We start from the raw sequence: 20,194 nt of genomic DNA, 5'->3' as shown, positions 1-20,194 counted from the left end.
ATTTCTCTTTGGCATGTAGTCTAAACAAAATCTTATTTTTATTTCAATAAGATTCAATAGTAATCAAAATATTATTTAAAAACTTATCTAACAAAATTATTAGTTTATTATTCATATAAAAAACCGAATGTATTTAAGATTTAATAATGAATATAGTAACCCTATGTTATAACTTGTACTCTTCTACTTTAAGAAGTAGCCAAAATAGTTTTCAAATTTTCTATTTAGAAAACATATTATTAGCTTACGACATTTGGTAAATCTTCTAATTATTATTATTAATGTGATTTGAAATGGTAAGTTTATGATAATCTATGGAATTAGTAAATTATATTAAACTATATATGGGTGCATTGTTTGGGTAACTTTTCTTCAAATGAAATCTATTATAATTAATGGTTTCTTTTGGTAAATTATTTTTAATTAAAAAAATTGACTTTCTCCAATCTAATTAATTAAGTCAATCTTTTTAAATGAAAACTTAAGAAATAATTTTTTTTTTCAATTTATTTGTTTATATATTTCATTTACGATACATATTATATTTTCTCAATATGGATCCACATGTGGTGGGTCGTTTTCACAAACAAAATGCTCACATTTGTAATTAATGTGCATTTATATCTTAGGGTGGCTGTAGACCATGTAGTGTAGTGTGTGATAAAAATTGGGAAATTTATGATACCTTTTTACACTAAAATAAAATTGTAGCCTACACCAACACCACTCCATATATTTCTCTAATTAAATCTGCTCAATTTTGAATTATTTGGTCACAAGTTTGTAGTTTGATTTTGAATCAATTTTAACATATTCATAATCATCATTTATTTACCTTTTTTATAGAAGAATGATTGAAGAAAAACAAGGCATTTTACTTGTGTATATACATTGTTTCAATCAACTTCACATCACCTTGATTACAATACAAATGATAGGTTCAAGTTTTTAAATAATTTCAAAACGAGTTTAAATTAGGTTTTAGCTTTTATACGTCAAAATTAAATTTAGATATTGGGTTGAAAATTGCACTGAACCATTTTTTGATAGGCCTAGGCCCAAAGCTAAACTTTGGAAATTGGGCCGTTCATAGCCATAATGTATGGCCCAACTCGTTTGCATTCAATTGACAATGGGCCGATATACATTCTAATAAATACAAATGGGTTTAAATCTCCATTTAGCCTAATTTTAGATTTTTTTTCTTTTATTTATTTGTTTTGGTGAGTAAATAGAAAAGAAAGTACTTTATTGAAAGATAAAAATTCAAAGATTAAAGTTTTAGAATAAGATGTATAATGTTTTAACCAAGCCAGGTTTCTCTAAATTAGTGAAATGGAAAATTACAAATGTGCATATTAGATAAACTCAAAAATTAATATTAGGTAAAAGTATTTTGATTGTTAGATTGTAGGTAACTTTTATTTTATTCCTAAATGTTACACGTTTAGTTCTTTTTTTATTTGAAAAGCATTTTTACATATGGCACAGTAAAACAACGTTTAGCAAAATTTCAGATCTAACACTATTCTTTAAGTGTATCATTGATAGTAGCTAAAATTTTACTATTTTTTTATAAATATTTTCAACAATAAGTTTTTGTAAGATAAAATTTTAATATTACTCAAAATATGACCACCTAGTAGTTTAGTGTAAAATTTTTAGACTTTTTGATATTGTTCAAAATTTGGTTGTTTCTTTGTAAGCTATAGCATTGCCATTTTTTGAACGTGTCGGGTGCTAATATAGTACAATACTAACAAGCACCAATCCTAACCCTTAGGCTGTTTTCTATGTCATAAAATATGCAAAAGATAGACTATCACACTTATCAACCCACAATCATTGAGCTAAAGAGGTGCAAGATAAAAACAAAAAAATTAAACCCATTGAAGACAAGTTTTTGAAAAAAAAAATAATAAAAAAACGAGTATAGATCAGCATCACTAGTTGATTTTTATGGAAAAAGATATTATTAAAAATAAGACCACCTAGTAGTTAAATGTGAATTTTCGAGATTTTTTGACACTTTTAAATTGAGTTGTTTCTTTGTAGACTATCGCATGAGCATTTTTCGAACGTTTTGTGTGCTATCATAGCACACCACTAACGAGCATCAATCCTAACATTTAGGCTATTTTTCTATGTCATACAGTACGCAAAAGATATGATGTCACACTTATCAGCCTTCAATCATTGAACTAAAGAGGTGCACGATTAAAACAAACACTTCGAAGACTAATTTTTGGACAAAAAAAAAGAGTATGAAACATCACTGGTTTTTCATTTTCAATAATTCTCCTTTTAACTTTAAATTGTAGTTTTAAACAAACATCGTTTCTTAAAAATAAAAAATAAAAACAAATTGTGTTTGGTTTACCACTTCTATTTTACCGTTCATTTTAAAAAAATATATATAATTAATCAAGTTTGACAAACTTTCATCCTTAAACTAACTTTAGAACTTGACTTGAAAAATATTTTAAATTAATCAATAAACATTAACGTTAATGACTCAAAATAAATATTGGACGAAAAATGTTAGATAAAAGAGTAATTTTTAAACTTTAAAACAAAATTAAAACAAAATTTAGAGAGTGTTTGAATGAGTAAGTGAAGTGTATAGGTCATAAGTTAGTAAATTTGTTTAAGAGATATAGAGTTATAAGAACAAATTTCCCATTTATCAAGAAATTAGCTAATTAGTGCTTAAATGTTCTAGTTCAAGTTTAAAAAACTAAAACAAATTTGAAAACTGAAAAGCTTAAATAAATGTCCACGTGGGACCAAAAAGGAAGTTTCCGAAAGAAGAAAAAAAGAAATAAAGTAGTCTCACACGGAGGACATACAACCCACGTGTAAGGTCAAAAAGAGAGAGAGGGTCGAGTCGGGTCGGGTCGAGTCAAGAAAACCGAACCATATAAAAGCGGATGCGGGTGATTTGGTAAAATGAAGCGTCGGTGCATGAGAGGGTTATGTGTACGGAGAGTCCGTACAAAACGTACCGTTTAATAGCAGGGAGTCCACTAAACGACAAAAAGAGATGAGTAGGATTATTTTATGAGAAAATTTGGGGTGGTGGTCCCTACTGATGGACCATTTTAATTGCTTTGACAGTGCGTCCACAACCCCTATCCTGCTCCCATTATCTTACACCTTAGCTCCCCATTCATAAAATATCCTCTTCTTCTTCTCCTCACCCCAACTCTATACTCACTCATTTTTAAATAATATGTTCACATTTTAAACTTATTTGTATTCATAATATAATTTAGGTTGTATATCTCTAACAATTATATATAATGTAACTTTTACGTACCAATTATTATAATTTGACATAGCCACATATATTATTTAATTTAACTTTTGAAATTTAATGATTTTGGTTTAGTTTTATTTAGTCAAACAATATAACTTGACATTGATTTAGAAAAAATAAAAGAAAATGAGCTTCAGTTAAATTTATCCCTTTGAATACATTAATATCAAAGGACATATGAGAGTCAAAAGAATTAAAATCAGATCAATTATATGACCCTACAAGATTTAAATCAAAGGTGTGTGTATATATTTTTGGATGAAAGCTTTTAATTCAACCTCAGCTTCTTCATGGCTCTACAATAATGAGGGATCCAAGAGAGAAAAAAAACAAAAGAATTATATATATATTGCACATGGAATCTAGCTATACCTATATATATATATATATATATATATATATATATGCCAAGTTTATATTTAAGCCCCTCCTCATTATTTATTTATTAATAGCAACATGGTCTTAATCTAAGGACTAAACCCTCATCTATATAGAATTGTTTTAATGCTAAATTAAACATATAGCCTTTAAAAATGGCTTTGTTTTTCACATTACTATTCTAAGGATTTGGTCTATATATGGATAAGTTTGGTGAGACTAGTTCCCCACTTTTTGACCATCACATGCAATATATTTTAAGTTCTCTCTTCGCAATCTAAAAAAACACATTTTCTCTCTCTCTCTTTTTTAAAAAAAGTTCTTATATAATTAACAATAATACCAATACGATTAATAAATTAAGTAATTAGCAACCAACAATAAATAAATGAATCTATTTAATATAAAATTTTAGACTATTTTAGAGAATTGTTTTGAGAGGCATTTATATATACAGTGAATGAAGACAAGATGACTTCACTATCATCATCCAAATAGCTTCTACAAGTTGAAGAACATGGTTACATTAAACTAAGCATGTTATTCTTGTTTACAAGACTTCAAATTTATCAAGCAACTATACTATGTACTTTCACATGTGTTGGTCCCTTTATCCTTTCTTCTTTTTTTTTTTTTTTTTTTCAAACTTACACTTTTCGATATATACATAGATGGATAGATCTCAATTATTTATAAAGAATTGAAATATACAATATTTGAACGGTCAAGATGACGTTAATATCAATATTGAATAATAATAATTGAATCATATGTATGTCAAAAAAAAAAATTGAAAAAAAGAAGATATATATAGATATGACAAAAAGAATAGGTGTAAAGCATAGACAAATATAGAAATTACACTTGTTCTTCTCTAAAATGGGATGGAAAAAAAAACGTTGGAATTAGGACCATGTTTCACAAGTGTTTATTATTATTATTATTATTTAATTTGAATTTAAGAAAAGAAAAAAAAATATAAAAAGAGATATAATTTTGGGGAAGAAAAAAAATAAAAAGAGAGGGAGTTGAAAATCGTGTGCACGTGGGAGCATGTGTGTGAATATTTGGGGAATTCAGAAATAGAAAAAAGGGACACGTGGAGACATGTGTGAGTGGTTAGAGGCAAAACGGGAGATGTGAGCGTATTTCTTGAAAAGGGTTAAGTAAGTAAGAGAGATTAGTGTTGAGATTTTGAGAATGTGAGTGCATGTGAACCAAACAACACCTCATTTCCAAAATCCATCTCCTTTCATAACTATTTAAGTTTTATATTTAATTGTGTTTATTTTTTACTTATAGGTTTTTATTTTTTAAACTAAAATGATAAAAACTCATAAACTATTCATACTTTTTTTTAGAAAATCAAGTTTTTTTTTATTATTCTTGAAAAATATTTTTTAATACTTCTTTTTTTCAAAACTAGCTGGTGTTTGATTTTAAAAATACTATTAAAATGTCGAAAATAAAATTTTAAAAACCAATAGATAAATGTTTAATAGAATAAACATTCTTTTTTAATTTTGAAAATTAAGTTTACATATGTAAGTTTATTTCCATTTACAATTCTTTTTATGCTTTCTAAACCATTTTTTTTTACTGATGTTTTAACCAAACTTTGAAAACTCAAAACAATATTTTTGAAAAGTTTGTTTTTATTTATAGAATTTGACAAAGAATTCAAAATATTGGTTAAAACGTAAAAATTGATCTTAATTGAAAATATAGAAGAAATCAAAACATATAGACATCACGTTTTTTGTTCGATCAAATCCCTCTCTTTCCTTCCCTAATTACATTCTCCATCCTCTCTCTTCCTACACAATCTTTTCTTTATTTGTTTTTCTCTTACCCACAGAATCTAATTATCTCCTTAATGTGTATCAACAACACACTAAAAAATGGTGAGGCAACCTTTTGATATATATATGTGGAGGTTTTGTTTTAGATGAATAAGACTATAGTTCTTGTGAGACTATATGTTAGGATTGTTAGATTCTCTAATTATTTGTTCACTTTGCATTTGAGGTTGTATTTCAACCTTAAAAAGTTTTAGATTTCTTCATTTGTAATTGGTACAATTTTAATTAAGAAATTGACGAGTGCTAAGCATATAGGGTCGTGACATCCTCCTCCACTCAAATTCGTTGATATTTATATGAACTTCATTTTCTTCGTTTATGCATTTCCACTTGTTTGTTGATGCACCGTCCTCCTTAAATGAATTTTGGACATTTTAGTTGACAAGGATTACTTTTTGATCTCTTAGTTCATTGAAATCAAACAGTAATTAATTTGAATTTGAAGCAATTCATCTTTGAAATAGTTAGTGATATACTGACAAATTGAGTACAATAATTAAAGGAACCTTTTTCTTTAAATGATGTTGGAGTTGGGAGCTAGTAGTAGAGCAGTAGTATTCATACTTCCATAATACATCAAACTTTAAACAACAGTCACCATATACTTGTTTTTTCTCAATTCAAAATAGTTTAATTTAGATGTCAATTCCGTAACAATTTGACGTTTAGTTTTTTTGTTTTAAATTTCTAAAATTAAGCATATAAACAATCTATAACAAAATGAGACTCGGTTAATATTGAAATCAATTATTACAAACTATATATAGTAAAAAATATTTTAAGACACTTCTTAAACATGTTGTTTGTAACAAAATGTGGTCTTTATTTTTTTAAACTTGTAACAATTTAGTCTGAGTGTTAAAATTTTATTAATATTACGCAACTACTTAGAGGACGTTTGGAGCACGTTGTGTGTTATTATAACCTAAGGATTATAATAGCATGTGGTTGTTATAAGTCTTGTTTGAAGTGTGGAGTATTATAGTCTGTGTTTGAGATGAAAATTAGAGTTGAAGGATAGTAATGACTATGTGTGGGTTATTTTAAATATTAATCTTCAACTAAAACTAAATTTTGCCCCAAACAAGGAATGAACTATTATAACTCACTTCACTCATGCTCAATCCCAACCTTTAATCTTTATAGTTGTAAAACAAATTTGATTCCCTAATAAACTTAACAAATGCTTAAACCTTCATAGTATATTTTGATAATAGAGTAGTCCCACTCACATTGTTACAAATGGTAAGTTACTTGCCAAAACAAAATATATTAAAGTATCATTTTAATCTATAAATTTTGAGGTTATTACTCAATTTGTTGTTGTTTTTCTTTTAATCTTGTTTTTATTTTCTATATAAATTTGAAAAATATGTTATAGTGCATGAGACGGTCGTCATTGCTTAAACAAATTCAACGAGACTAAAATGATGTATAAAAATCGAGTAAAATTGTATAAATTCTAAAATAAAGAGATCACCCAAATGATACAATAATAATGTAGCAAAGATATTTGAGAAAAAATTGTACAAAAAACCTCAAAATCAAAATGAAAACCAAAGATGGGATCCTCATCCTCATGTTGTAAAAAAAAAAAAAGTAAAATTAATTAGGTAAAGTAGTGAGAGGGGAAGGAGATTTGATTTTGTGTATGGAACCGAAAAACCCAAAATCCATTCTAATTCTGAACACAAAAACCAAAAGAATCCCTTTCTCCCATGGAATTTTCAGGACAGTACTGCACGTTTCCAGATATCTTCTTTCTTTTTAATTTTAACCCTAAACCCAACTTCATTTCATTACATTACTTCATTTCATTACATTACTTCACCAACACTACGAATTCAGACACCAAGTGTCTTGATTGTACTGTAGAACAACATCAACAACAACAATAACAACAACGACGTTTTTGATTTAATGCCTCGCTGTCTTCCATGTGATTTTTTTTACTTTCTCTCTGTTAACACTTCAAACATTCATCATCTTACATTATAGTATAAACCCACCACACCCAACTCCCACTTTTCATTTTGATTCATTCATTTCACTACTCTCACATACACAATCTCTAAGTCAGGACAAAACCCACTTTCGTTCCTTCCTTCCCTTTCTCAAAATCTTATTTCAGGGCTGACTGATCTGTTTGTTGCAAACTTCTTTTTTTTTTTTTTTTTTTTTTGGTGGAATATGGATTTGTTGGGCTCTGAGTGTAGCAGTGGGTGCGAGTCTGGTTGGACTCTGTATTTGGAGCAATCTTTTCTTTCAAATGGTGCCTCTCATCACATTGTTGCCCAAGAGGGTGGTTTTTGTACTGAGGGATATTGGAAACCTAAAGGTACTGAAGAAGAAGACGAAGAGGAGGAGGAGGTTGTTGAGGATCTTTCTATGGTTTCTGATGCATCTTCTGGGCCTCCACATTTCATTGAAGATGAAGCTTGTTCCCATGAAGACGATGCCCATTTTTCTGATGTATCTAAATCAGCTACATTGGGGAAGAGAAAGGGGAAGAAGCAGAGAATTAAAGAATATCAATGTCAGAAGGAACCTTCTTCTTTCCTAGATGACACTGCTAGTTCTCCTGCTCTCAACTTCACTGCTGTAAGTTCTTTTAGACCACTTTTTAGCTTTCTTCTACAATGATTATTATTGTGTTTTGACCAATTAGGTACTCATTAAAGTTAGCTTCTTTCAAATCTTCAGAATAATTTCACCAATCAAGCTTCAATGGAAAGCTTCTTGGGGTTATCTCAAACCAATCATTTTGAGGTACTTGAGTCTGTTAGTCTGTTCTTTTCTCTCCAATGCATTGCATATTAATAGACATTGTTTGTTGCTTGTTGATACAGGAAAGATCAGCATTTACAGAGCATTTTGGGTTCCTTCAATCTTCTCTATCAGGAAATAGGTTGCAAAAGAACCAGTTAAGTTATTGCTTGTGTTTTTTGGCACTTATAAAAACCCCAATTCATGATGGTTGATTCTAAGTGTTCTCTGAGAATCTTTAAACTGATTGGGTTTGATTTTGCTTCTTTGACAGATGGTTTGAAGAGAAACGAGGAATAGGGATGAGATGATGAGAAGAGATGAGATGGGTGTCTTTATTTTGTTCATCACTTTTCTTCTGAAGCTGCTAATCAATGTAGTTTTGCTGCTGCTCTGAAATATTGTGAAAAGTTTGTCAAATGTAGTGGGAAATGGATCTTGAAGAGATGGGTTTTTGTTTCTTTTTTCTTTTTGTAACTGTCAATGCAATGGGAACCAACCTCAGACCAAAAAAGTTGGAAATGGAATTTATTCTTTTGGAAATTCAATTTCTTAATCAATCAACAGTGTTTCATTATTTGCTCAAGTTTTTTTTTTTTTTCAGCATAGGAAAGATTTGGTTCCATTGGATAAATTCTAACCTTTGGTATTGTGTGTTATTCTCTCTACCTTCTACTAATGTTTTTAAAAAATCAAGGCAAATATTCATTTAACAAAATTGAATCAAGGCTTAATCTTTGTTTTAATTAAATTACAAGGCAAACATCTCTTAAAATATAGAGAGAGATAGAAGGTTAGGAAGGATGTTTCCAAAAATTGTTATGGCAAAAAATGGATGGAAAATGATGGGTAGAAAAAGGTAGTTTGAAAATGAATGGGAAATGGAAAACAGCAAAGCAGATTTATGAGTCACTTCTACTTCTATGAGAGAATGAATAATACAATAACCCATTTTTTACTTTTTCTTTCAATGTTCATTATTTTAGTGATTGGTCCTCACTCTATTTCCCTTTTTTATTTTTCCTTTTCCACAAAATGACAAGAACCAAAAACTGCCTAAAAGTTTTAAGATTTGATTAGGTGGGATTTGATCAAATCCACAACAAAACTCAATACATCAAATTTTGGTATTCAAACGACAAAACAAAACCAACTTCAAATTCACCCCATGTGCATACTAAAATGACTAGCTTACTCCAAGATATACATCCTAAAAGAATTATGAATTTTGACATTTTCGTTGTTATCGTTACTATTATTGTTTGACTTAAAAGTAAATGTGACAAAATTTATAATTTCAATTATATTTAGGCCGAAATGGGTAATGGGCATTTTGGTAAAAAAGAAAATATATGAAGAGAGAGAGAGAGGGAGAGTGTGTGTTGTTGTTGAGATCTTCTTATGAACATCCATTTTGTTAATGAATGAGTCTCATATTCAATTATTTTCTTCCAGTTTCATTGATTTCCTTAATTAAAAGAAATTTTTGCTTCACCCAAAACTGTCTGCCATCATTTGCTTTTTTTTTTTCTATCATGTCATCCAGAAATAAATAAATATATTGAATTCATGTTCTTGATTTGTTTAATTAGACAGAAAAATGGTCTGATTTCTTCTATAAAAAGACTGCCAAAAACAATAAACAATTAAGCAATTTGGGAATTTAGGATGTCAAAATTCTAATGCTGCCCACATGTCTTTTTTCTTATATTTATTTTATTTCACATTCAGTTCTTCCATGTAGAAAGAGAAAGAGAAAAAAGAAATGCATGAAAATGTTGGATAAAATGGGAAGTGATTTATTAAAGAGAGTATGGGAAGATCAGGCTCTGCCTTCCCAACCACAACCAAAACAAAACTCTTCAATTCCCTTTGTAAACCTATTGGGAGTTTATTGTTTCTTTTCATTTCAAATGTTCCCATTTCTCTTTACAAAGCCTATCATCACTCTATGCCTTTCTCATCATTTCTTCGTCTTCGTCTTCATCTTCTCTCTTTCTTCATTTCACATGTTTTCTTTTTGGGGAAAAGATTTGACTTTTAGTTTGGATTTTACTACAACTTCATTTTCATCTTTAATTCCTAAGAGGCCCAATGGGTTATGGTTTCATTTAGACCCAATCCTGTGGTGGACTCTTCAAGTCAGGCCCATCTCATCTTCGTCAACTCTTAATTTTCTAAAAAAAATTTCTCAAAACTTTCTATATTTATCTTTTAGATTCCTTTATTCCCAAACTTTGAAAGATCTTTAATAAGTTCTTAATCCTTCAATTCCATATTAATTAGATACATAATTTTTTTATTCTTATATTTTAAAATTATACGTATTTAATCTTTTAAGTTTTGGATTTGATTTCGATTTATATTTCAAAAGGTTATAATTTAAACTTTCGAATTTTAGTTTGTTTTCATTTGGTCCCTAAATTTTAAAAAGCATTTACACTTTTAACCTTGATTTTCCATTAAACACTCACCTTAGTATTAACCTCAATAATTCTCAGTTAGTTTTAATTATAAATCTTTTAAATTAATCAATAGTCCTTGATACTTATATTAAGAAGAAAAGTGAATTTTGAGTGGAAAATGAAGGTTAACTTTAAACTAAGAAACCAAATTGAAATTTGCAATGCATTGGAATTTTGAAAAAATTAATATAAATTTAGGTTTGTTTTAAGTTCATCTAATGTAATAGGGACGCAGACTTGAAGTCAAAGGCTAAACTAATAAAATTGTATTTGTTTTATTTTCTAAAAGAACAAATAAATAAGTTTGGAATATATAAAAAATAATGTTGGGACCATAAAATTAAATAAAATATGATCAATCAAACTTTATCTTTCAACGGTCGCAATCTGAACTAAATGATATGTTCAATTGCCTTTTGTGGGAAAGGTCATACTAACCAAAATTCTCAGACTCTTGCTTATGACTTTAAATCACCTTAGTTTCTATTCAAACATACATACATATATACACAACCATAAATTTAAAAATTAGAGATGAAACACGATTTTATTATTGAGCTAACTACGAGTATGAATATTATCTCAGTTTTTAAACATATATATAGAGTTTTTTAAAAGATAGAGAAAAAACAACGATAAATCATTTCCACTCTATATAAAAAAATCACTAATATATACACACATAGAGTTTTTTTTTTTGAAATAGAGAGATAAAAAAAAAAAAAAAAACCCTTCCATTCAAGATAATTCATTACATTTGATTATTTTATAAAGTGGAAATAATTTGTTTTTGTTCTTTTTTTTTTGTCAATTATTCTTAAAATCTTTAATTATATATAATATAAATCCCATAATTTAAGAATTAGGATTCATGTTTTTAGTATTTATTAATTCTAATGTTCTAGAAAAAAAACTTAGAAAAATGCAATTTGGGAGTTTTTTTTTCCGCATAACTATAATTTATATCCATTCTAGAAATAATAATTAAGTATATAACAATATTTTTAAAAAGTTGCAAATATAGAAAAATATTCTATTAATAAACTTCTATTGTTGATAGACTCTTATGATCTATCAATGTCAGACTAATATTTGCAACACGATCTATCATTACTAGACTCCTATGATTGGTAGAATTTGACAAATTTTGTTATATTTGTAATTTTTTTTTAAAAATGTTACTATATAATTGATTATTTCGAATCTAATGATTATTATTGTAACTATTTTTTCTATATTGATATTTATTTTGTAATGTTCTAAAATAAAGCATTGATTTTGAGGTTTGATTTGGATGGGTGCTGTTTTTGATTAAATTGTAAATTATTAATTGAAATTCTATTTTCAATTTTATTCTATTTAAGTAAAGGTTAAGAATAAGAAATATATAGAAAGTCAGAAACAAATATTAAATTTGGGGAAATTATACGATTAGTCATTCCCTAAAAATTTTAGGCCTCCGGTCAACAATATGTTTTTCCACACTTTTTAAAAATAATTCAATTTCATTTTTTTTAGAACTATTCCTATTCCCTTAATCTATGTACAATCTAAATTAAAAAAAACATTAGAAATTTAACTAAGGAATGCATTATAGATTTTGTAAATTTATAATTTAATCATATGTTACGTATAAACACGGATTAAGTAGTGAAAATGTTTGAAGTTTAAATCTATGATGGAACTAGATTTTACCACCACATGATTCAAGATGGTCCACCTCAAAGACAATGTTACAACAATTAATTAATTTTAGAATAGTATGATGTCGATTAAGCACATGATAGAAGCATCATTCAATTTAATTTAAAGTTGAATATGAAAAAAGAGGAACAAAATCACATACTTTAGAGCTCAATAATTAATTGACTTTGGAGATGAAAGAATGCGTAATAAAATAATGTGTGTGTTTGAGTTTGAGAATACTTTAATATGAATTATGAAGGAATGGAGAGTGGCGTAGTAATTGGGCGGCCCGCCGTCCATGCCGTTCGTCCTTCCTTAATTGCAATTCATTTCACCAATCACAAACTCCTCACACTTCATTTCATTCAAATTTCCTTCCCCAAAACACATCTCATCACTTCATTTCAAATCAATCCATCAGGCAATGAAAGTAAGCGGATTCCAAGATAGAACACAAAGACAAATTGGTAATAGTTCATACTGTGTGATTCATAATAACTAATTACAAGTTTCCGAAACGGTTCCATATCTAGATGGTTTAAACACCACTTTTCTTTTTTTGTTCCTATATTATTTCAGAATATTCATTTTGGTTTTTATAATTTTGGAAGGAGTAGTAATTACAATAACCAAAATGAACTGTTTGAAATTACAGAGTGAATCAAAGCTAAGAGTAGACCAAAATAATATTTAAACCGATCTGATCTGAGTATCACACAGAATCGGAAGGTACAAAAAAGAAAGGAAAACTAAGATTGGACGCAATTGATTTGAGAAGGCGAAGATGAGATTAGAGAGAGAGAGAGAAAAGACCTGAGTGAGTGAGTGAGTGAGAGAGAGAGAGAGAGAGTTTGGGCTAAGAAATTGTACGTTTGCCAGGACGATCGGCGACTTTCATGGTTTTATCGATCAAGAAACGAGCTTTTCGGCTACGGATCTCAACTTTAACGCTGGAGCTTTTGTCCATCTTGATATATGGCTTCTTGGATTTCTTCAATGCTTTGACCTTGGATTTAATGGATTCCACTAAATTGCCGAGCTGATTGGCCATTGAAGGGTAAAGATAGAGAAGAGAGATTGGGCGTTGTTTATGATTTTATTGAGTAGCAGCGAAGAGGGTGTTAGGGGGTTCCATTTATAGAAGAAGAAGAAACAAACACAAAAGCACGCATTAAGTGTGTCCCTATTTTATGAATTTTCATAATTTAAAACCACCCTCATTTTAACCACAATATTACAACTCTGCCACTCCTTTCCTAATATATCGGAGATGGAGACTTTGAATTTCGGACCCAATTGTGTATTTGTAAGATCAACGCCTTAATCCTTATCAATATTCTAATTAACCATAACTCAATTACTAATACATTACATATAGCCTTCACAATTAACAAACTACTTCCTAATCATAAATTTCTCATTAATTAAAAATATATCTTTTTTTAAGTATAAGAATTATGCAACTTATAAAGATTTTATTTAAAGAAAATTAGATAACTATACTTAGCACCTGAAAATGATTACGTTTATAGACAATTTCCCAAATTAGATGAGTAGGTTAAGAAGCTTCAAGGAGGGAAGACAATTGTTCCTTCCAAAATCCAACGCTTCACATGGGAGAGAAGGAAACATTCAAAATCACATGTGTAATTGACACCACCTTTATTGTTAATGAAAAAGATACATTTATGAGAATTCACTAACACATCATTAATTAAACTAACCACATTAAATAATAGGGTGAGTATTATGTTTAACAAAGAATACATACATATTTGTATTAACAAGGGCTGATAGTTGATTCGATTTTGACGGTTTTCGAACTAACCAAAAGAAAATCAATCAATTTTTTTTTAAAAAAATCAAATCAATCTTTGGATCAATTAGGTTTGATTCTCGGGTTTTGGCCGTGGTTGTTTCTCCCAAAATTTTATTTTTATTTCTAAGTTTATTTTGAATTAGTGTTTTTGCTAATTTAATTTAAAATTGGTTTTTTTTAATTATTTTTAAAAGAAAAGTTAAAATAGACATTTTAATTTACTCTAACCACTTTTTCAAAAAAAAAAAAAAACACACACGTATAAATTACTAATAGAAGCTCAACTCAATCGCCAAATATATGTACCCAATAACAAGAAATCTTATATTCAAATTCTTCCACTCTTAATTGTATACAATATCTCTTGAAAAAAAGTTGTATAAATGGAGACAAATTCAAAAGATTAAAAAAAACACAACCTTTAATATATATATATGAGTTGAATTTATAATGTGAAATGAAAAAGACATTCCCATTTAAAGAAAAGATTGAAAGATAAATGAGGAGATGGCGTAATAAAGTATCTTCCTATTTTAGTGACATCTTATATCATGTCATTCTTAAGACTTACACATTCATGACAATTTGGTAAACTTATAATAATTTCATGAGATTAAGATAATTATTTTTTTTCCATATATATATAATATATGGTATAATATTATATTAAATTTGTATTCATCAACCAACTATTTAAGTTCTTTGGATCTATTATTTTGTATTGGTGAAATTTTCCATGGTCTGTTTTAATATTCTAAATTATAGAAGTTGAAAAAGAAATTATATGGCTTGTAGAATTATATCATTATTTGACCATTTGAGTATGATTAAGTCAATAAATAACATCAAATTTGTTTTAATTTTAAAATATGATCACAACCACTCCCTCAAGGCCTTAAGTTTGTCTTTATCTCTCTCCTTCTAACACCATGGGTTGTTCATATGTTGACTATGGCACCACACTCTTCATTTCTCTCCCATTCTCTTTTGCTTCTCAAACCATCACAAGAAAAAAAGGGGTTTAAAAAATTGAACAAAATCAAATGGAATCAAGACCGATTCGTTTTGTTTTTAAATTGAAACCAAGGAAACTTTAGGTTTTTTGGTTCACAATAGTTAAAAACCAATAAGCTTGGTTTAATTTGATATGTTAATGTAAGATTAGTTTTAGTGATGCAACCACTTTTTGAAATATAGTTTGTACGGAATGACTTAACTAATTGACAAGTAAATTTTAAAATTATAAAAAGAGGAAGGACTAAATGAAAAGTTCCTTTTAAAAAATAGATCTTAACTTCTTTTCACTTTTTGTCCTCAATATTTGAAATTTTCACTTTTGTCATCAATCTTTTTTTAGTATTTTAAAATTATCATTCCGAAATTTGTAAACTTAAAACATAATTTAATTTGATTAAATAATATATTATCAATCAAGAAATTAAATCAAACTTATCCTCTTAATGTTAAGATGAAAAGTCATATCAATTACGATTGATCTAAGCTCCCTATGACTATTCGACTTTGAACTTTGAAGTAAGAAAAAAACAAAAAGAAAATGGAAAGACATGGGAGATAGATAGAATTGCAATTTCACATGTGGTATGAGGGCAAATTGTACATACATATACATTAATATGGGAGCAAACAATAATTTAAATAGTTACCGTATTGAAATAAGTATAAAAGAAAGTCTAATTTTTTAAATCAGTTTTTTGCAAATTTTTTGTTTGAAGTGTGTTGAGTGAAACCCAAGAATTTAGATTTTATTTTGGGTCCAAACTAAATTTAAACTAAACTTCAAACAAATTTTTTTATTATTTATTTTGGTCCTACACCTCTCTAGTTTTTTTTCCTGATAGCTAAGGATCGTGACTAGTGAACTTTAGAGGTGGTGGTGGACTAACTTAGCACCCAAAATGTTCGAAAAATGATTTGGCAAGAAATTAAGCAAATAGTGTGTGAACTATTTTCAATTTCTTTACGAATAAGTACCATGTTGTGGAACAGTGTAATAGTTAAATTATCTTTTCTCGAACACACAGACTCCAAAATGTAGGTAACCAATCTTTGTGTTGTGTGTGTACTTTAGTTTTGTGCATTTGTTCCTAATGTTATTGGTAATGATGCAACACCAAACTAAACAAGATCTTATGACAATAGATAAGCTTCAAATTTCAAAAAACAAGGAGAATTTGCACCTGAAACTGATTGCTAATACATGGTAGGCTAGTTGAGTTGTGTTCGGTTAGAGAATATATATAAATACAAAAGAAAGGGAAGTAAATGTAAAACTCTAGTTCAGCCATTGTTGAAGAACTAAAGAAACTACATAGCCAAAATTTGATTCCCCAAGAATTCATAAGCCACCATTAAAACACACAACAAAAACAATATGTATATATATATATATACATACCTGACTGAGCGTTTCCCTTTGTTCTTTGTAGATCCTCTTCTTCCCACATTTCCAAAACAGATATGGTTTATGCATTCACTTCCCTTAAAACTCTCCTGAGCATATTCACAAACACCTTGAGCGCATTCAAATACAATCTCTATTCCTCACTCCCATCCCCGCCCTCAGTTCCATCTCCTTCAAACCCGCCTCCCAATTCGCAGATTTTATCCCAAATCTCCTTCGTAACCGGCACGACCGACAGCCTTGGTTGCCTAAACAGAGCGAAATTCTTCATCCCTTCCATCCTCTTCTTCATCTCTTTCAAATCCACCGGTTCCCTCATCTCTCCAACCGCCTCCACGTCCACGACGACTTCATCGTCCACTGACGAGTACCATTCCCTTGCGACCGCGACCACGCCCACGACACGGCGGGCCTTGGCCCCGGAGTGGTAGAAGAAACAGCGGTCGCCGAGTTTCATGGACTTAAGATGCTTCTGAGCTTGCTTGTTCTTAACGCCGTCCCACGTTGTTCGTCCGTCGTTGGCCGCTTGGTCCGCCCACGACCACTCTGCCGGCTCCGTCTTCAGAAGCCAATACTGCCTTTTGTCTCCGGCGACAGCGTTGGCCATTGTTTTCTCGGAACGAATTACTGCGCTGATCTGCTTGTGATGGTTAAGTGGGAGAGGAAGAAGAGACGGTAACGACGGTAGAATTTCCAGCGGGAAAATCGTGGTTATATTGCCGCCCAAATACATGGCCCTCCTCATTTATTTATATACACACAATACTCAAAATTTTTAGTATCCTCCTTTGCTATTAGTTAGATAGCAACCCTTAAAAGGACAAATAGATTTAAAGTATTGGCATGTATAACGATGGTAAAATTTGTTAATTTTTTTTTATATTTACCATCTTTTAAAAATGTTATTATACATCTCGTCATTGATTGATTGATGTCATGTAGTGATGTACTAAAGTTTTTAATATATTTGCTATGTGCTCATATCATAATATGTTGATTGACTGATGTCCCATTAGGCTTAGCTTGTTGATATACTCAAAATTTAATATGTTATTGTTTATTGATATCAAATAGTTTGTGGATGAATTCAAGATATATGGTGATACACTTGAAATGTTGATTGATTTGATGTTGGATACATCGTTGATATATTCATGTTTACTTCAACTATTTACTGTTTGATATTGTATACGCTCGATTTTATATTTGATGTACTTTATAGATACATTTGAAATATATATTGCGTATAAAATGAAAAACATAGGTTTATTTCAAAATAAGTTGTTGATGGTTGATTCTTGACTGTTGTTTTGAGCTAATAGTGGGTACCTACAATTATGAGCTCTAATGATTCGAGATTAATTCGCTAAACTCTTTACTTAAATTAATCAACCTTTACTATCACTTTGAGATGTCCCACTCGAGATTCATAGTTGCATTCTTATCAACTACATTATATTTTGCGTTAAAAATGTTACAAATGTTGTAGACGATTTGATCCAATCCATTCATGTATAGACGTGATAGTAGATGTATCATATACAAAAGTTTGTGTAAGATTGGATCACAAATAATTAGAGATATAATTACCATATAGGTTGATGCAATTATAATGACAACAAATTTGCATAGTGATACACAAATTAGGATACGGTGACCCTAAAAAACCATTCCAGATCTCTGGTTTCTTTTGACTAACGACTAAGATACTAAAATATCAAAGTTAATCATTATTAGTTACACTAATTAACAAAATTAATGACATCAAATTTTCCAAAAATGAAGAGAGAACTACAAAAGAATCTCTTCTCTTTTGTCACCATTTTCGTTTTAATTTTCCCTGAAAATCTATTTGTTAAGAACTGGTGAGAATGTACAATTGGGACAAAAGTGATCAAAATTAAATAATATATCTCATGGCTTCTGGGTATCTGTGTAGATATAATCAACATGAGCAGCAAGAGTTTTCCTCATCAAGCAATATTCTTCTCCAATTTCATCACAACTCTCCTCCTCCAAAACATCATCTTCCACCACAACCTTCAAAAACAAAACACTTGTATTCTTTTAAGAAACATATATATGTTATTAATGAATGAAGAAGCAGAGAAATGGGTGATAAATTTCATACCCCATCTCGAGAAGTTCCAAGAAAAGCGTTTGAAAAACCGGGGACGGGCCGAGCAGCAATGGGGGTGGTGGAGGAGGAGGAAAAGAAGAGGAAGAGGAAGAGAAAAGGGTAGATGGAGGTGAAGAGTTTGGAGGCCATATGAGAGAGAGAGAGAGATTGGGAAGAGGAAGGAGTGTGGGTGAATATAAAGGGAGTGTGGAAGGGCAAAATTGGAAGTTCAAAGGTAAAAGTAACAAGCATGGGTTTTAATGTTATTAACATGAAGGTTATTGTTATTAATTATATATTCCAAATTGTTGTATTAATAATCATTTGTAATGTTTTAAAGTTAAATATAAAGTATTGTGGAAAGAAATAATAATAATAATAATAATGAGGAGGAGGAGGAGAGGATTAAAAGAAGAACGAACGCGTTTTGCCAACGGCCATTCTCGTGAATGAAGTGTCGGACCATGCCTCGCTTCACCTACAAATGCCATAGTCGATGTGTCGTCCCAATTTTGTTTTTCTTTGATCTCATTTTTTCTTTTTATATAATATATTGTTATTAAACTATTTTGTTGTATTTTTTAATTAAAATCATTCGAGATTTTCATATTTAACTTCATAAGTTATATAAAAAATTGTCCTTAAAACTTTGATATTTAGACACCTTTTTTTCAAACATCTTCACAGGCATCTATAGAATCTAAAACCAAATAGACCATAAAAGAATTGCCTATTGCAATTACTTGTACATTATTTGAATCATATGTAAATTTGTACTTTAAAAACGGTCAATAGATCTCTAAGTTTTTAATTATGTGTACTGATAAGGCGTTTAACAATTTTCAACTTCTACGAATTGCTTAAATGTAAAAATCTCACATAACAAGATGGTGAATTTTAAAAGAATGTTAAACTAGTCCACGGCCTTTCTAGTGACAGAATTGATAGCTCAAATTATTTTTCAGACAAATCAAAAGTTCTTAGAAACAAAATGAAAGATTTCTATGATATTTATACAAAGAAATATTGAAACATGATTGTAATGTTAACTTGTTATTGTTGGTTTGGGTCTCAAAGGTCACCAAACGAGGTGTGTAGAAAATATATAGAAAAGACTAAATTTGTAATCTTTCGTTTAAAATAAAATTGTAACTTCAAAATTGTTGGTTTTAATTACAATGCAACATAAATTTTACACCAAGTTCATGAGTTCAAATTCTTTTGAGATTACTTCAAAACATGTTATCAAAGTAATTCATTTTATAGAACAATTAACATAATATTACATTTGTTTCTCTTTTAGAGTTTTGCTTTACTATGTCAAACTATGTATAATTCAACTGATGAAAAGGGACCAT

General features: G+C 29.4%; 4 protein-coding genes across 4 annotated transcripts; 1 reads left to right on the top strand and 3 right to left on the bottom strand.

Moving 5' to 3' along the window:
- Positions 1 to 7,227: 7,227 nt before the first annotated feature.
- Positions 7,228 to 8,911, top strand: LOC101222672 (hypothetical protein). The gene is made up of 4 exons (XM_004150227.3): positions 7,228 to 8,160; positions 8,263 to 8,328; positions 8,409 to 8,482; positions 8,600 to 8,911. The coding sequence occupies exons 1-4, from the start codon at positions 7,750 to 7,752 to the stop codon at positions 8,634 to 8,636; spliced, it is 588 nt and encodes a 195-aa protein (XP_004150275.1). The 5' UTR covers positions 7,228 to 7,749; the 3' UTR covers positions 8,637 to 8,911.
- A 3,894-nt stretch (positions 8,912 to 12,805) lies between these two features.
- LOC101219359 (hypothetical protein) lies at positions 12,806 to 13,626 on the bottom strand. The gene has a single exon (XM_004150213.3). It carries the CDS (start codon positions 13,525 to 13,527, stop codon positions 13,333 to 13,335), a length of 195 nt encoding a protein of 64 aa, XP_004150261.1. The 5' UTR covers positions 13,528 to 13,626; the 3' UTR covers positions 12,806 to 13,332.
- A 2,806-nt stretch (positions 13,627 to 16,432) lies between these two features.
- Positions 16,433 to 17,521, bottom strand: LOC101219600 (thymocyte nuclear protein 1). Its single transcript, XM_004150214.3, has one exon. It carries the CDS (start codon positions 17,460 to 17,462, stop codon positions 16,851 to 16,853), a length of 612 nt encoding a protein of 203 aa, XP_004150262.2. The 5' UTR covers positions 17,463 to 17,521; the 3' UTR covers positions 16,433 to 16,850.
- Positions 17,522 to 18,276: 755 nt separating this feature from the next.
- LOC101219842 (phytosulfokines 3) lies at positions 18,277 to 19,015 on the bottom strand. Its single transcript, XM_004150215.3, has 2 exons — positions 18,849 to 19,015; positions 18,277 to 18,757 (listed from the first exon to the last, which is right to left on the bottom strand). Exons 1-2 carry the CDS (start codon positions 18,984 to 18,986, stop codon positions 18,632 to 18,634), a joined length of 264 nt encoding a protein of 87 aa, XP_004150263.1. The 5' UTR covers positions 18,987 to 19,015; the 3' UTR covers positions 18,277 to 18,631.
- Between the last annotated feature and the right edge of the window lie 1,179 nt (positions 19,016 to 20,194).

Source organism: Cucumis sativus, chromosome 4 (genome assembly GCF_000004075.3).
Source record: "Cucumis sativus cultivar 9930 chromosome 4, Cucumber_9930_V3, whole genome shotgun sequence".
Classification (NCBI taxonomy): Eukaryota; Viridiplantae; Streptophyta; class Magnoliopsida; order Cucurbitales; family Cucurbitaceae; genus Cucumis; species Cucumis sativus.
Note: the sequence above shows the minus strand (reverse complement) of the source record. Positions and strands in the feature narration are given on the sequence as shown.

Coding starts and splice junctions, on each gene's coding strand:
- LOC101219600 (XM_004150214.3), bottom strand. CDS start 17,462: ATGAGGAGGGCCATGTATTTGGGCGGCAATATAACCACGATTTTCCCG.
- LOC101219842 (XM_004150215.3), bottom strand. CDS start 18,986: ATGGCCTCCAAACTCTTCACCTCCATCTACCCTTTTCTCTTCCTCTTC. Junction 18,758..18,848: donor TTGGAACTTCTCGAGATGGG/GTATGAAATTTA, acceptor TTGTTTTTGAAG/GTTGTGGTGGAAGATGATGT.
- LOC101222672 (XM_004150227.3), top strand. CDS start 7,750: ATGGATTTGTTGGGCTCTGAGTGTAGCAGTGGGTGCGAGTCTGGTTGG. Junction 8,161..8,262: donor CTGCTCTCAACTTCACTGCT/GTAAGTTCTTTT, acceptor TCAAATCTTCAG/AATAATTTCACCAATCAAGC. Junction 8,483..8,599: donor AATAGGTTGCAAAAGAACCA/GTTAAGTTATTG, acceptor CTTCTTTGACAG/ATGGTTTGAAGAGAAACGAG.
- LOC101219359 (XM_004150213.3), bottom strand. CDS start 13,527: ATGGCCAATCAGCTCGGCAATTTAGTGGAATCCATTAAATCCAAGGTC.